Raw genomic sequence first — 17,772 nt, 5'->3', positions numbered from 1 at the left:
AAACAATAATGTAAACAAACCAAATGGCAGATGATTCATAACTTTATAACTCAGCTGATAATAATAATCCTACATTTCTCCCCACTCACTTTAGGCTGAGTTTCCAAAACTATGTACATCATCATTTTCAGGTTCCATTTGCATTTTCCATTGGGGTGGATCAGTTGCACCTTCTCTTGCTCTCAGCTGGTCAGCGTGTTTTCTCTTTATATCTCCCCCTACTAAAACGGTGTATGACAGCTCTCCCGTCCTTTCTTGTACTGTTCCTGGTCTCCAGCCCTTCTTCGTTTCATTTTGAACCCACACTTCTTGTTTGGCAGAAAACTCCTTTTGTTTGGATTTTAAGTCGTGGTAGTACTTCTGTCGCCACACTTGATTTTCTATTCTCTCTCTGCTATTATACCTCCACCTATCCAAAGCTGTTGGTAATCTTCTACCATAGAAAAGGACTGATGGTGGTTGTCCTGTGGTCTTTTGTGGGGTATTTCGATAGGCAAGCAACACTTGTAAAAGTGCAAGTGATGAACTGAGACCTTCTTGTTTGCAAGCACTATATCGACTCTTGAAGGTTCTGATAATCCTCTCCACTAAACCATTGGTTTTTGGATGATACGGCGCAGATGTAACATGACATATGTTATTGTCCTTACAAAAACTCTTAAACTCATGAGATGTGAAGGGGGTGCCATTATCCGATACAATTTTTTTAGGAACACCATACCTCGAAAACCAAGTCCTTAATCTATTTACAAGAGCAGCAGTTGTCGTACGGTCCATAACTTCGATCTCAACCCATTTTGAGTACGCATCGATTCCTACTAACCAGAATCGGTTGTCGAATGGACCTGCGAAGTCAAGATGAATTCGCTCCCAAGGATCACTTGGCACATTCCAAGGATATAGAGGTACTTCTGTGTCAAATGATCGGTTACTCTGGCAAGGGTGGCATCTACGGACATAAACCTCAACATCCTTATTCAGATTAGGCCACCAAACATAATACCTTGATAGGGATCTCATGGCCTCTATTCCAGGATGTCCTTTGTGGAGTTCTTTCAATACATTTTCCCTCAAAATCTGTGGCACCACAATTCTTCCTAATCGCATGATTATGCCGTTTTCTAATGTCAGCTCTTCTCTCTTATTCCAATATGGTTTCATGGATGGTGGTAAGTTTCCTGTATCTTTTGGCCAACCATGTTCCAGGTAGTCTATAAGTTTCTTCATATTTGGATCTTTCTTATACTCCAGTACAAGTTCGTGATTTGGATAAACTACGTCAATTTTCTCCTGAACTAATGCTCGAATCTCTCTCTCATCTGGATCATATACTTCTTGTGTCTTGAGTGAAAACCGAGATAAAAAATCAGCCAAACAATTATCCTGTCCCTTGATGTACTGGATCTCAAAATCATATTCCATTAAATACAAAGCCCATCGGACCAAACGGTTGTTAACTACTTTGGTAAGATCTCGATGCATTCCAAATATTCTTTCAAGTGGCTTGTGGTCCGTTCTCACCTTGAAATGTCTTCCACTGAGGTATTGTCTAAACTTCTTCACGGCAAAAACTAACGCCAGTGCTTCCTTGTCAACTGTAGCATACCTTTTTTCTGCTTCGGTTAGTGTCCTCGAGGCGTACATTACTGGCCTTTCCGTTCCATCCGGCATCAAATGCAACAGCACAGCGCCAACCCCTTGTTCACAAGCATCACATTCAACAATGATCGGCTTTGATATGTCGTATGGAACTAATGTCTTCTCCAATGACAGGATATTCTTCAACTTGTCGAACGTACTTTGTTCTGTGTCAGTCCATTTCCATTTAGTCTTCGTACCAGTCAGCTTATGCAAGTTCGAAGCGATCGCATGAAGATTAGGTATATACCTTTCGTAAAAATTTAGCGCCCCTAGAAAAGCTCGTAATTCTTTCACGTTTCTTGGCCTTGGTGCGTGTCTTATGGTTTCAACTTTGTCTTCAGAGGGATGAATACCATTCCCATCTATTGTATGGCCTAAATACTTTACAGATTTCTCAAAGAACTTACATTTTGACAGTTTTGCTCTTATTCCACTTGATTCTAGCCGCCTCAAAACTTCTCTAAGAGTGGTTATATGGGTGGTCTTATCCTTACTAGAAATGATTATATCATCAAGTAGAACTCCGACATTAAGTCCTTTTAGTAAACTTTCCATGTACCTTTGAAATTTTGCCGGACTCGAGGAAAGACCAAAAGGCAACCTTTTGTAGCGAAAGTAGCCTACATGAGTTGCTATTGTAAGGTACTTTTGTGACTCAGGGTGCACTTTCATTTGCAAGTACGCGTCTCGAAGATCTATGACTGAAAATATCTTTCCATCAGTTAATTTGGAAGTCAAGTCATCAAAGGTTGGCAAGAGGTGTCTTTCCGGAACGATGTTTGGATTCAAGGTTGTACGAAAATCGCCACAGATCCTGACTCTACCTCCACCCTTGTCTACGTTGACTGTTGGGGTACTCCATTCTATCGGTGTTTCGGAAGGGTCCACTGCTTCCAAAACTCCTTCCTGTACTAATCGCTGTAATTCTCGCTCCACTGCCTCCCTTAAGGGAAATGGAACTCGTCGTGCCCCGAAAGATACAGGTTTTGTTCCACTTTTTAGATGGATGACTTCATTAGAGTCAGATATCGTTCCTAGCTCATCACGAAAGAGTTCTGAAAACTCCTGAGTTAATGTCTCAACTTCTTTTTGTAACGTTTTTCTATAACTTTCTTCATTCTTACCTGTCTCTTTACTATTTGTCTTTCCATTGTCAATACGCCTAACCCTTACTTCCCTAGGCAAATTAAGATTGAAAGCTACACTCCACGGCAACCCAAATAATGGAACATCGTCTTCTAGTAATACAATAACCGGCAATCGCTTAGTACGATTACGTAAAGTAACGTCCACAAAAGTCTTACCCATGACTTCCAGCTTATTTTTTCCGTAGCCAGTGATGACATCAGACGTCTTTTTGAGAGATTCGCCACTTGAATTGATCTTATCCCAAAGAGACAAACTTATAGCACTTACCCGAGCCCCGGAATCAAACTCCATTCTAACATTATACCCATTCAATTCTACATCTATTGTAGCTCTGGGAACCTTACTCTTAACTGACCTAATTTGTGTTCCACTAACATCAATATCAGAACTACACTCATCATCGTAAGCTAGACCACAAGAATCATCTACTTTTCTCAAATTACCGTCTGTTCTCTTGACAAAATTATTTTTACTTTTGCACATTCTTGCGAAGTGGCCTCTCTTTGAACATTTCTTACACACAGCAGAAACAGCAGGACACCTATCTTCACTAGGGTCATGTGTAAACCCACATCTATAACATCTATTAAAACCAGTAGATTTCTGTACCTCTGGTTTCCTATTTTCCTTACTGTCACTTACTTTGAAAATCTCATTTTTACACGAATGTTTGGAAACTTCTTCTCTCGCACGTTCCATAGATTGAGCTAACTCTAGTACTACTGTTGACTTAACACGCTCACCTCGGTTATCAACTCCCTCGGGCCATCTTTGTCTGACTTCTACTTCAAATTCTGGACAGTTGCTTCCTACTGCAAACCTATCTCGTACTCGTTCATCTAAGCTATCTCCATATTTACAACTTCTAGCTAAAGACTTCAATCTGTTATAAAACAAAATAAATGTCTCACCATCTTTTCTTATTGCTCTTTCAAACTCAAACCTTGTTGCAAAAAGGGTCCTTGTAGGCTTGAACAACCGGTTGGCTTCCTCTTTGACTTCGTCGTAGGTGCACTCCTCCCAGGCCCTTGGATACATCTGGTCCGACAGTGCCCTGAGGTGCTCCTCTCCGATATTTGCCAATAGAAGATCTCGCCGAGCCGCTTGTTCTTCTGTGTTAGCACCACCAAGTCCCTTAACTCTGCAGGTCAACTCAAAACGAGTTATGTAGTCTTCCCACAATTGTTCACTATTATATTCTTTAAATGAAAATCTGCTCATTCTATCTTGTATGCAAGACATGTTACTACAGTCAATTACACTCTTATACTGAGACTGGTCTGTTTTCCTAGGCATTTTCTCGTCGCCAATATAGAATAATTAATTATTAAAACTCATTTTAAGTAAACTAAATCAATAATATTTATTTACAAGAACAAACAATAATGTAAACAAACCAAATGGCAGATGATTCATAACTTTATAACTCAGCTGATAATAATAATCCTACATAACCCAAACATGAGTGAAGGATGTGTGTAGAATGGAGTGAAGTGCCATGTGTATTTTTTTACTGACTAAACTTTAGTTGTTTTTAGCCAGAACTATTGATTAAAAGCCTAATAATCAAGGACAGCTCAATAGGTTACGTTTAAAACCACAGACAACTTTTTGATGTTTTTAAGAATCAAATTGGCAACCATTTGCTTGTTAGGCGAGCAATTTAACCACTCAGCTACTCAGCTATTAATATACTCTTGTAATTGTTCACATATCACGTTTTATTCATCCTTACATCTTATAAGGGTTAACAGCTCAAAATACAAAGGATGGTTCAACCATGAGAAAGCATAACTCTTTCCACGCTTTCCCACACGTTTTTCGCTGCATTGTATTCGGAAATGCGCCTCGTACAATGTGTTCTACCACAATGCACCAGTATGGACTTTCTACTTGTTAATTTTAACAAAGAACCAAAATAACACAAATACCAAATTTGCTTATAAATATTTGAATAGGTTATGTTAAACACTTTTTGGGATATTTTAAACGGTTATGAACCACAGTTATACTCGTTTATTATTGACGACTCACAAATTTTAAGAACTTAGGACTATCTTGACTGTTTGCTCCAGTAAAGAATTTGTTTACTCCTTTCCCTAATCTTGAATTATTGAATTTGACCTTCTACTGTTTGCATTCAGTTGCGAAGATTGCTTAGAAAGTTTTAAGATTGATGATAAAACTGTGTTGTTGTGTTAAAGTTGTGTTAAGCGGGAATCCATCCCTCAAGATAACTGTTGAATGTAACTTTTAATAGGGTGATGTATAACATGCATTCATCATTGTTTATGAAGAGGTCTTATGTATACTCATAACTACATTTTGAAATCAACTTACATCTGAATCAAACCAAATTTATTACCAGAGTTATGACATTATACAAGTTTTATCAAATAAAATTCAGTAAAAGTAATTCAAGAAGTACTGTATCACATAAATTTATAAACGAAAACTAACACATAACCTAGAAAAACAATGTTTTATTGAAATTAATAAAATCTATAGTAATTTAAATTTAGGAAGGTGACCAATTCGTGTGAGGAAAGTATCTGTACCTTTTATTGTTTCTTGTTTACTTGTTAAAACTATTGTTACATTGGTTGACTTTTTAGACTAAATTTTTTAATGTAATGAAGATAAATTTGACTGCAGTTGCAAGATTTATTCTGCCCCTCATAATGAAATGGGTTATTTTTCTATGGCCTTCTATGTAAATCTATTTTCATATAATCATTTGTGCAACCTACATTGTCAACCACTTATGGATCAGTATCACTCAGTAAGGCCAGGTAGAGCGCAACTGTTTAGCATGTTCTGCATGATGTATTGTTTCATAAGTTCCTATCAAGTTATGCGCTTAGTACTACTTAATGACTCCACATAGTTTGTGCTATCTTAGCAAGCTTACCAACAAGCTTTGTACTCATGTTCCTTATACGTTTGGACAGTTATTGAAATTTTAGTTGTAGAAACCTAGTTTAGATATATTTTATTTTGTCCTAGGACGCTAGGCACAAGCCCAGGATTGTTTTTCACATTACTTCAGGCTAGGTTGTGGCATTATCATCTAGATAAACTCCTTTGGTGATTAGGTGGGATTTGACCCTGGGACCTCAGGGACTGAAGTCCTGCGTTCTAACCACTAGACCACCTCGCTCCCCCTATTGGACAGTGTTATTTCAAATGTTTTTTACACCATTGACATTCTTTAATGACTTTGATTTTTGAAAGGGAATAGTTCAAATGTTGGTCTTGTAAAACAAGTGAAAAACTTTATTAACTTGATCATTTACAGATTTCCTCATCCTTATTTATGACTACTTGTTAGTTCTATTGTCAAAATTTTAGTACACAGTAAAATAGTAGTAACAGTTTTTGATCTTGTCTGCTTTCATAACTTGTGCTTGCCTAGTGGTCAGGAGGTTACTAGTTCGATTCTGTGAAATGTAAATTGCTTTTTGTGGTTTGAAACTATACCCAGCTGTATTTGATCATTGGGCTTAAATAATAATCGTAGGTGAAGAAACAGCTGGTCATAGTAACAAAGCTTTAATCTTATTCAGTCAGCACTCATCCTTCATACATCTTTGCCATACACATGCTGGTTCGTTGGCATCATATAAATCATAATAATCATATAAATCAAAATTAACCAAGGAATCTAATATGAATTCAGTTGTCATTCAACAATTATTTCAAGTTAAAGCCTGCAATATTATGCAACAACCTTAATATTATTACTAATGTATAAAATTTTTAAACTACTATACCGGCTAACCTTGGACTTATACTTGAGAATTCTCTTCATTTGTAATAAAAATAGTAATTTTTATATTTGTTTGCTTAATAAATAATGTAACAATATTACACAATAATTCTTTTATTATTTATTTTCTTAATAATTCAGTATGATTGGAAATAGTATTGAGTAACTTGTAAAATACAAAAATAAAATGGTAAATCAATGTATCTTTCCTGTAATCATATACAGTGGTACATTGAAGAGATTTAATTTTGTTACCGAAGATTACCAAATAATTACAGAATATTCAATTATGTGGATGCATTCACTCACAAAGAATGTGATCAGATAATAATCAATGATGTGATAATAAATACAAAGCTTTGTGAGACTCTAATCAGTTAATGAGTAAACTACATAGCATTGTTCTACTTTTTACAATATTTAAGCTTTTCCTTATGTAACTTTTATTTTTATTGATTATAAGAATGAGAACTGTTAATACTACATTATGGTAAAATAATTCTAGTTTGTCTAAGTTTATTCAAAATAATACTCATTGAATTTTCTCTATGGCTACAAAATAAATAATTGTTATAGTTGTAGAGACAGCTGTTTTAGCCTTATGTTAGGTATTTTTGAAATAAAAAGTGAACATTAGGACTTTTTTAACGTATGAATTTCAACAAGTTCCAAGGGTTGTATGAAATATTAATAGCTCGTAATTTGTTATCGCTTTGACTAAATCAGATTTTTGCAGTTTTAATCTCTTCAGGATCTCCATACTACCTATGGCTATCGTAGCATGCCATGGTTTGTTTGTAGACTATTTTTTTAAAGCTTTGGTATGTGTGAGTACTGGATTGAAACTTTGAAGTATTATCTCTCCCAACTCCTGGCATAATTTAAAACACATTTTAATCTTTGATTTAAAACATTTAATTGCACAACTTAACATAAAAACTATAACTGAGAATGATGGCATTTAACTCTGTAGTTGTTACGAGGATGATTAAAATTACATTGAACACCAAAGGTCGAAATATCAGCCATCTAGAGTAAAATAACCAAACCTTCACGTACAACCAAATTTGAGTAACCTCAACAATTCACCTGCTGTGTGTTCACCAATAGTATTTTTTGTTACTAAAGTAGGCTTTTTTTGGACGATATTGTGTTTAACGGTTGAGGCTTTGCCGAGTCCGGAAATTTGATTAAGTGACAAAAAAGCATTTTAGGATGAGTTACGAACAATATTTTTCATTACATTGTCATATATTATAGCAGAAAATACAAAGTATAGCCAAAACCGTTTGATTAAAAAGGAACGTTTACTTTACCAAACAAATCGAACAAGTACATAAATTATAGAGAGAACATTTTGAACAGCTGATTTGTTTTTGAGATAAGCTTTGACATAACCATATGATTCGAGTCCGTAAAATTTTACGGACTAGTCCGCAAATATCTATCTTTAGGGACTCAAAACGATCCGTAAGACAGCTGTTTTTGAGACAGAGTAATGAAAAAATCTTTTTTTAATAACTTATGTTATTGCTATCATAAGATGAAGGAAAAACATGTCAAACATACGTGTAGTTAAATCTCTGAACAATCCAATTGTTTATCAAACTCATATCCAGTCTTTACACATTCATACGCTACTATAAACAATGTTAACATGTTAACTTCACTTTTGTCAGGAAAACTTTCTGAGTCGTGTCCTTAAGAAAATCTTTGTTTAATTTCAACTGCCCAGAGGATAAGAGAATACGTTTTTTTGAGGAGGGGTTGGAGTATCACGATACTAAAAGGTTACCAAGCAAATGTACACATTGTAGACAAAATTTGATAGGAAAATTATGATTTTTAGAAGTACCAGTATGGAAACTTCCACAGCTGTATTCCAGCTAAGAAACCCAAGTGAGTTATAGATTAAGCCATACTAACTGATTCAATTATTGTTATCCATGATTCTTTGAGTTTATTTACAGATATGATGTCTGTTTCAGAGACCAAGATGTTAGTACGCATGTTCCGAGCTCACGGCCAGTTCTGCTCCAGCCACCCCTGCGAGGTGATAGTGGCCACCCTCACCCTTACTGCTTGTATGTTGTCCATGGAAAAACCCCCGCCATCACCCCCGCCTATAGTACCTCCGCACTGCCCTGCCGGAAACAGGAGTTGTCTTACACTCGAGGTAAATAGCGGAAACATGTGACAAGCTGTAATTGATTTGCTTTTATTGTCATCAAAATGTAAATGTTTATGATGTAAATGTTTAATTTTTACTTTCTCCCCCTATACATAGAATATGGAGAAAGTATTTGCGATTTGGAGTTTTGAATGGTAATATCAGCTTTGGGATTCCCTGAACCCACAAAATGGTTTTCTAAATGATGTCCGTGATTGTGTGTCCGATTTTGATGAAATTTGGCATGTTGGTAAAAATCCATGGTATCTTCAGACATTTTGCAAGTTTTTTTTTTAATTTCTTAAAAGTAGGTTTTTGAAAACAGTTTTCTCATAAAAACCAAAATAATGTAAAACTTGAATTTTCACAAAAATTACTCAAACTATTTTTATTTAAAATGTAGTATGTTATGGTCCTTTCAACTCAAGACAATAATTTGTAAAACCGAGTGCTTAAAATTTATGGTTCAAAAGTTTGTGATTTTACTAATAAAATACCATAGTTACACCCACCGCTTACCCATTACAAGGGGTTTTTACAAGCTAATGGGAGAAAGTATGTGTTAGTTTGCTGATATTGTTTATTTACTTTATTTTGATATAAAGTTTGATAAACAAGACCAAATTTTTACTCAAGTATAAATTTTGCATAATTTCCCACTATTTTACATTTAAATTATCTCAAGAATCTGTTAGCTAAGGTTCCAGAAAATCCCCCAAAAACCCATGCTGTGGACACCCTGAGTAGGCCTACCCAATTTTTATTTTTTACGGGACATTTTTTTTACAATAGACTGTATTATTTGTATTAATTTTTTAAAGTCAATAGTTTTTCTAAAGTTTAAATTACCACACTGTACCGTAATACGTTAATCTGTATTTTATATTTTCAGGATTACAATGCAGTAGACGTAATTGTGATGACCACAATCAGATGTATTGCAGTTCTCTACAGTTACTACCAGTTTTGTAATCTGCACAAGCTCGGCTCAAAGTACATACTTGGTGAGTTTAAAAAACCATTGAGTAAAGAACATTGGAAATGAAAAATTGCATGTTAAATTAGCAAGCAAACATTGATCCGAACAGCTGAATCAAAGAATTCCTAAGTGAAAAAAAATGTGGTTTATGTAGTTGTCTCTTGTAGTTTTCTCAAAAGTTCATGGGTACTTTTGGCTTTATATATAGATGTGTTTTGAAGTTGTAATTTTTCTGAAAAATTTAGTGCACTAGAATATAGCTATATGTTCAGCAAAAGTTTCAATAGTATAATTTTAATAACTTTTATGAAAGACAATCATATTCCCTTTTAAGACTCTGACATAATTGCCAAATCATAATAGCATATTTGACTAAAAGATAGCATATACTCTGAAAGGAGCTGGACTTCAGTGGTGACAGAGAATAAACAACATGACGTAAAACCAAAATGCATCCTAGACTATGATGCAAAACTGTAAGACAAAAACATTTTGAATGTAATGCTTCAAAGGATGCAATACTGAGATGGTGAAGAGCTTATAGCTAAACATTTTCTTAGGTTTGAGTTAAACAACTAATACGTCAAAATGAAAAGTTGGGATGCGCTGGAATGCAACTCTAGATTCAGGAAAAGTTACAATTCAACATTTTACTCTCAGAAACACAGAAAAAGTCGTAGTGCTCTGGAATGCAGCTGGATGTTCAATGACATGTTTGCCTTGACCCTGGCTTTCACTCATGATCTCATCTTACTTTTACTTTCATGCTCCCCCCCTCTCTTCCCCTCTCTTCTTTCCTGTAGGACTTTCTCTTTGGTCCAGCCTAGCCCTTGCAACTGTTTACATGACTAGAATGACTCATGGATGATTCATGATGTAATTAGAGACTACCTGTGAAATCATCCATGCCAATTTAGAGAATTTGATTTCTGGCTCTGTGTTAATGGTTTACTTAGAAAGTATTGAACTAATCTGTCATTTTTGTCATAAGTAGGCTATTTATTTATGGTATATCAAACTAACGGATAGACACACTCTACTTCTAAAAAATTACTCAGATTATATTCCTAATTATTTTTTGTCATACTAGCAATAACTGCCGTTTTTCATACCCGTGTTGTGGGTGTAAAGTAGACTGTATCAGCTGTTGTGAACAGTTGTAAATTTAAATTTCGATTGTAGCAATCGCATGTTCCGTAATTATTTATCGATTGATTTATTAGGTAAGGTTTTAGCTCGTTGTTGCATTCTTATCAATAGTTCGACATATCGAAGGTATAAATTACAGTAACTCAATCGTAATAGATGAAATGATTGAATTACTTACTAAACAGCTGCTTATTTACATTAGCAGAAATTAAAACAAGCTGAAAACAAGTCGTTTTGAGAGGTTATATTTATGTGAAAAGTATTTTTGTTTTCTAGCTTAGTCCTAGTTAATTAATGATGCAATATGACAAAAAATATAGTTCATCAGACGGGCAAAAAGGGTCTTTTCAAACCTCGCTCATTTTCAAACCTCGGCTTTGCCTCAATCGTAAAGCTTGTGCTCGCGTTGAAAAGAGTCTCTTTTGCCCTAGTAATGAAATAATATTAAAGTTCTGATTATATCTGACAGAATTTTTTATATCTAACGTTCACATAATTACAATATCGTGCCCCATAGTGCAGTGAGATAAGTACCAACATATTAACAAACTAAAACCAAGTAAAATAATGTTGGCATTATATTTTGACTGGTCGATCATAAGCGTGTAATACCCTCATGACTTAAAGAGAGTTTGATAATAGTGTAATAAATTGTCCCCCAATCATATTATTTTACTTTTTAATATATGAATTTGACAAACTCATATATATATTTTTATGGTCAAAAGAAATTGTTAGTATGTCGGAGACTACTAACTGTAAATTTGCACTTCAGTATTTTCGATACTCTGTTACTACTCTGTAAGATAGTCTTCTTTTATGATTAATCTAAAAATTCAACCTCCTAAGCAAACTATAAAATTTTGTAAGAACAATTTTTTTAAATACACGCTCAACTACTAATTTTTACCTTCAGCTCACTGAAATTCTTGTTGGGAAATAATCTTAAACAATATAAAAACATTCCTCCTACTTTAACTGTGTCAATGTAGTAAAATTTTGTTGAAAAAAAGGATTCTGGAATTTTGTAAAAAGTAGTTCTGTCCAAACCGCAGCAGGACCGTCAAGTGAATGTGGCACAACCAGTTTTGGTGACACTTACGGAAGTGTGTTTTATGGTAATTGGCTGACGCAAGATGTTAGTCCAAGAAGGCGGGAGGCAAGGAAAGATTTGTGTGTCACTGAGGTGGTACGACTCCGCCTGCAGTTTTGTAACTTATGTTTAAAGATGTTTTCGCAACCCTACTTTTGTCTTGAGGTTTGATTTCAAATCAAAGTAGCCTATTGTGTTTAATAGTGTTGTTATACTGTACTACTAAATCATTTTGAAATTCATTTTACCTTTTCAATGCCGGCTATATTTTTAAATTAATTGTGCGGGAAAGTTAAATTTTAGTCCTAGAACTTCATAGCAGCACCTCTTCAGAGACATCATAATTTTTTTCTATCCAGTGAAAAATGCTTATTAAGTTCAGAATGAAACTTTAAATATCCTAAAAGCCTTTTGAAAAGCATCTCGTCTTAGGTTAAGGCACAACTCTAAATTGTGTATTCTTTTCCCAAGCTAGTTATTCATCACTTGTTTAATATATCTATGTTTTTCCCAAAACAGATTTGTGTTGAAATCCTGGTTAATCAATGTTGATAAAAATTACCACTGGTTTTGTAATTTATCACTGTATTGGAGTCAATCTAGACATGTCACGTTCAACGGATCCAAACACCATTTTCTGTTTTTAACAGTGAAGATGAATTAAAAATTAGGGTTGAATAAATGTGATAATAGTTCTGTAACTGACTAAGATACGATGATCTTACTCAATGGTCAAGAAAAGCATTGGAGTCTAAAGCTTCACTATATCATCACGATGTTGTCCCCTGGCACTGCGGAGTGGGGGAAGCACAATTTTTATTTCAGCTGCAGTTTTTTAATACGGACAAAATGAGAGCATTCTATTGGCTGAGGGAACACCATTACCTTAACGATACGGTTTGGAGCCATCGGCCTCGGTGGTCTAATGGATAACATGCCGGGCTGAGAAACTGAAGGTAGCAAATTTGAATCCTATCTGTGGCACTAACCTTTTGTCCATGATTTTTGCATTATCAGCAAGTTTGGTTAGGTTATGACAGTTTAATTTTGTAATTAAAATTAAAACATTATAAAAATTGAATTTGAGCTATTATTGCTATAGAACTATTTTCCCCCCCGATTAGTAAACCTTCATCTGATTTTTTTTCATTATCAGCAAGTTTGGTTAGTTTGGTTAGGTTATGACAGTTTAATTTTATAATTAAGAAATTATAAAATTGAATTTGAGGCATTTACAACTTTATTTTATGAACAGAACTATTTTTTTATTAGTAAACCTTCATTAGATTTTTATTTTATATATTTTTTATATAATCAGCAAGTTTGGTTGGTTAGGTGAGTTTATAACATTTTATTTTCATAATTAATAAATTTAAAAAATAATTTAAAAATTTAAAAATTCTAGAATTAATTTTATAAATTTTGATTTTTTACTCTCATTTTGTCCTTATTGAAAAACTACATCATAGGTTATGTATGTAAAACAACGCGGACATGTTTGGACGCTGTCTAGAGGGGAGGTGGAGGGAGAATCATTTCCCCCACTCCGCAGCGCCAGGGGACAACATCGTGATGATACAGCAAAGTTTTAGACTCCAGTAAGAAAAGCTGGGTCCCAGCTAATTATGTACCGCAGATTGAATGATTACTATTCATATTTGAAAACACTAACTACTCTACAAACAAGTTATTAGTAACTGGTAGGCTACTTATTACTTAGTTTAACAAATTTTAACATTTTGCTACCATTAGGCCATACAAATTTGTTAAAAGAATTGATAAAAAATAATTCATTCCTGATATTCCACCTAATGATTTGTTGTTAATTAATTAATTTTTAACATATGGTATATTTAGTTAAAATATTAGATTAAAAAATTAATACAAGTTTCTCAAATCTAAAGATGAGGAGTGAGTTTTTTATTTGGCAGTCCACCCATTAAGTAACCCACCTGTTAGGAGAAAGTCGTTATTATGTAACATGAGACCTGCTTTTGGACCTCTTTTGTCACCGTTGAAAGACCTGGTGATCCTAAAAGACGCAATGTGGATTTTGGGGTCATTCTAGATCATTAGCCGATTTTCCTCGAAAAAGTGACTCAAGGACCTGTCATTGCAATTTTGTACCTATGACCTGTTGAAATCACATTTTATGTAGCCTAGTTGAAATCACATTTTGTCCATTTAACAAGATTTTTAGAACACAATCTTTGTTTAAAAATTAAATTATTATTTCTCGATAAATTACCACAGACAAAAATTTTGAATTTTCTATGGAAATGTGAGTTGTATCATAGATAAAACATACGTTGTATGTTGTTGGGATGACTCACACAGCTTAGACTTAAGTCTAAGAACTTTTAAGTTGTTCAGTTATTTACATCAAATTCTTTTTAAAACATCTTGAACAAGTTGGTTGCCAAAAACTTTGTAAACTCTAGCATGTTTTGTTTTAGGCTTTATATTTCTAAAATATTTTTGTAGGTTCAGGAATGTGTAAAAATACATTTTTGTCCATCATCCATACATCCATAATCTGAATATATTTAAAATATGTTCATACTTTGTTGCACTAAATGTATTTCAAGAGGTTTCAAATATTCATGTTACCATTACCATTCACAACAAATAGCATCGAAAAAATGCACATTTAAGTCGTTAACCTGATTTATTTTCAATAACAATGTTTCCAGATTAGCGAATTTCCTACAGGGAATAAGCTATTTTAGCTCTATTTGTTCATTAGTATAGACTTCTTAAAACTCATATCGGGCGGAGTGTGATGATTTCAAGTAATAGGTCGACCCAAATGCATGTGTTAGGAAGTGATACTAATTGGTTTGGTTTTATGATGATTACCCACAATTAAAGTACAGTGGTTATTGAACAGGTAAGGACAGTTGAGAATGATCAGTATTTTGTATATCTCCAAGCAACATGTTCCACTTGTGCTGTTCTACAGGTTTGCTCATCTACTTTTTTCTCTAACATTTAAAATTAGTTATATACACTGATCATATTGTTAAACAAAGATGCAATTTTTGTTTCTTTTAGGATTTTGTCAAAAGTTTCAAAGAGCTACATGTCCATTACTGAAGTTTTAGGAATCTTATTGGTGAATTGTTGTACATACTATGTTATACGATACAAAAGGTAATTGAGTTGACATTTTCAATTCATTTTTTGAGTCTCTGTTTAGTTCAGTAGTGCGTTTTTGGATCATTATCAAGATTTGTAAAAAACAAGCTCAGTGACCCACTTTGTCAAAGTCAATTTAATATTTACAACGCAAAAAAGTCGTTGAAAAACTAAGCATACTTAAACCGATCATGTGCTAGTGAATAGTTTAATTAATAACTATTCAATTAAAACATTTTTCATCAGTAAAATATATACTGCTTATTTTTAATCTTTATTTTGTAAACACTAATTCATTCTTCACTAAATTGTGGCATTAAAACCGTTTTTAATTAGATTGAAGAAGATTGGGAAGTTCAGAGACTAAAATACTAGCAATTACGCAATTGCTTGGCAGAGCTTGTCCACTCACGTGCCTTACGCTCACTTGCGTTGTGTCATATGAGGTGAGAAGCTTGTTAATGAACTTTCACGCTTGTATCACGAGTGATGATGTAATTATATTGCATCACAAAAATACTTAAAGCCATCTCTTTGATTTTGATCACAAAAAAAGTTTATCTGCATATGGATTGTAAAACTGATTATATTTTAAAACTCTTTGAATGTTTTAAAGTAAAAATCAAGTTGTACATACTTTGTTTCTTAATAAACTCATAAACCGTAAGAAGTGTTTTCTTTATACCTCACGGCTACCCCTTACAATAGACCAAGTAGACCTACTGGTTTGTGCTACTGCAGTAACATTTTTATAATTTTTTAAAAATGTATATCTATTTATTAATATACCATAGAATTAAATATTTTAACATTCCTAACAAACATTAATCTATACTATTATAAAGAAGAGGTGGTGTCTGTGTGTGTGTTTGTATGAGCTAATCTCAAAAACTACTGGTCGGATCGGGCTGAAATTTGGCATGATGATAGCTCACATTCCCGATTAACATATAGGCATATTTTTATCCCAAAAAATCCTTCGGGGCTCCGCCCCAGTGGCTCTGGAGTTTCCCATGTTAACCTTATGAGAAATGGAATTAATGAATCTTAACAGCTGTTTCAATTAAACAAGTTGGTTCTGTTCTATGATGTTCAATAGCATTAAAAGTTACAAGGATTACCAACAGGGTGCAGCACTAGCACTATTATTTCTTTTACATTTATGACAACAGCAAAAGGTGAGTGAGCGTAGCGAACGAACTTCAACCTGGAGGCGAGTGAGCGTAGCGAACGAGCTAACCTGAAGGCAAGTGAGCGTAGCGAACGAGCTAACCTGAAGGAAAGTGAGCGCAGCGAACGAGCTCCAACCTAAAGGTGAGTGAGCGTAGCGAACGAACTTCAAAAAGAACCGAAATTTCTTAAACCATGTCCTCACTCATAACTGCTATAAGCATTTGATACTTATATGCCAACCCCGTACGAAGGACGGGTACTCTGCTAGTATGATTAATAAAGTATTAAACATATAGTGGTTAAAATTACCTTCTTACTGTCAGAAAGATCCTTTGTAGTTTGTTAAGAACAGCTGTTTCATGCTTCAAATGGAGCAGATCATCAGGTCGGAAAAATGTCAAGTAGTCTTCCTTTAAATAATCCTCGTGGTAGAGTTCGTTGAAAGTTTAATAAATAAGTGACAAAACAAATAACACGCAACACGAAACAAAACATTTAACACTGGTTGGTTACCGCTTATGGTTACCCCTTATCCAAACCATATGATAAATAATTAGTTAAATGAAATATTCATCATATTTACAAACAAGGAGATATAACAGTTACTTCACCATAGGGCAATTCGCTAAAATTGGTTAGTTTACTACCATTGAAAACAAATATGTTGAAGGAAGGCATAAAGAATTACCATTTGTGAGAATGACCCACACCATCCCCAATGTTTTCATGGATTTACATATGTATGTGAGGCGCAACCTAGGGAATTGTCTGTTTAATTACACGGACAAGACAAAGACGTTGTCAATGTTGGGTTTAACGTGCTTGAAACTAGGAGGAAATGCACCTTTTGCAAGGTTCTCTCCTTTGCATTGTGCTATAAACTGTAGTCTGACATGTTTAAATATAAAAAACCAAACAACTGTAAAAAATGGACTATTTGGACTACGAGATTTGTATATCAAAAATTAAATAATTCCTAACACAAATTTTTGTCTGAGTGGCAAAGAGTTTGTTTGAGAGTCACGTCTAGTTGTAATGTAGTTTAATGTAAAATTATAAATAAATGTATGAGGATACATAAATGATTACATTGTGTTCAATAAAAGAAAGAAAATAGTTTATTACTCAGAAAAACAATGACTACAAACGTAACATTAGATTAGGATTAGATTGAGTAAATTATAAAAAATGCTCTTGTTATTCTCCAAAAATTAAGAATTTGGAGAAAAGTTGTCAAAATATTTGAGTGACAGACAATTTCATTCCACATAAATAAATATGAGAAAAATTAAAAGGAAATGTATGTTCTTTTGAAAAATCACTTTCGTGATGGGGATTTAAAATTTTGAATGAGGTCTTCAAAAGAATTTTAATTTAGCCCAATCTTTTTTGTAGTTTTTGGTTCATCCAGAACATGTATACTGACACTTACAGAAACCATTTCTTCTTTATAAAAATAAAATTTAGAATACTGTTGTAACTTATGTATGAGCATAATCAAATATTTATTC

At 34.0% G+C, this 17,772-nt stretch overlaps 2 protein-coding genes across 3 annotated transcripts in view; one reads left to right on the top strand and one right to left on the bottom strand.

The window, feature by feature from the left end:
• LOC128996230 (3-hydroxy-3-methylglutaryl-coenzyme A reductase) overlaps nucleotides 1-17,772 on the top strand; it is a 64,715-nt gene that overhangs the window by 18,636 nt on the left and 28,307 nt on the right. For both annotated transcript variants that reach the window (XM_054421384.1, XM_054421385.1), the window contains exons 2-3: nucleotides 8,548-8,735; nucleotides 9,622-9,733. In XM_054421384.1, coding sequence (XP_054277359.1) covers nucleotides 8,556-8,735; nucleotides 9,622-9,733 — 292 coding nt within the window. In that variant the 5' untranslated portion in view covers nucleotides 8,548-8,555. The remainder of the gene's footprint in view (nucleotides 1-8,547; nucleotides 8,736-9,621; nucleotides 9,734-17,772) is intronic.
• LOC128997467 (uncharacterized protein K02A2.6-like) lies at nucleotides 91-4,086 on the bottom strand. Its single transcript, XM_054423106.1, has one exon. It carries the CDS (start codon nucleotides 4,084-4,086, stop codon nucleotides 91-93), a length of 3,996 nt encoding a protein of 1,331 aa, XP_054279081.1.

This window comes from Macrosteles quadrilineatus, unplaced genomic scaffold (assembly GCF_028750875.1).
Source record: "Macrosteles quadrilineatus isolate MER2022 unplaced genomic scaffold, UCM_ALF_1.0 Scaffold_6__1_contigs__length_79288215, whole genome shotgun sequence".
NCBI lineage: Eukaryota > Metazoa > Arthropoda > Insecta > Hemiptera > Cicadellidae > Macrosteles > Macrosteles quadrilineatus.
The sequence above is the reverse complement of the archived record's forward strand: the minus strand, read 5'-3'. Positions and strand labels throughout refer to the sequence as shown.

What these genes read in the sequence shown, in the direction of transcription:
- LOC128997467 (XM_054423106.1), bottom strand. Translation starts at nt 4,086, where the DNA reads ATGCCTAGGAAAACAGACCAGTCTCAGTATAAGAGTGTAATTGACTGT.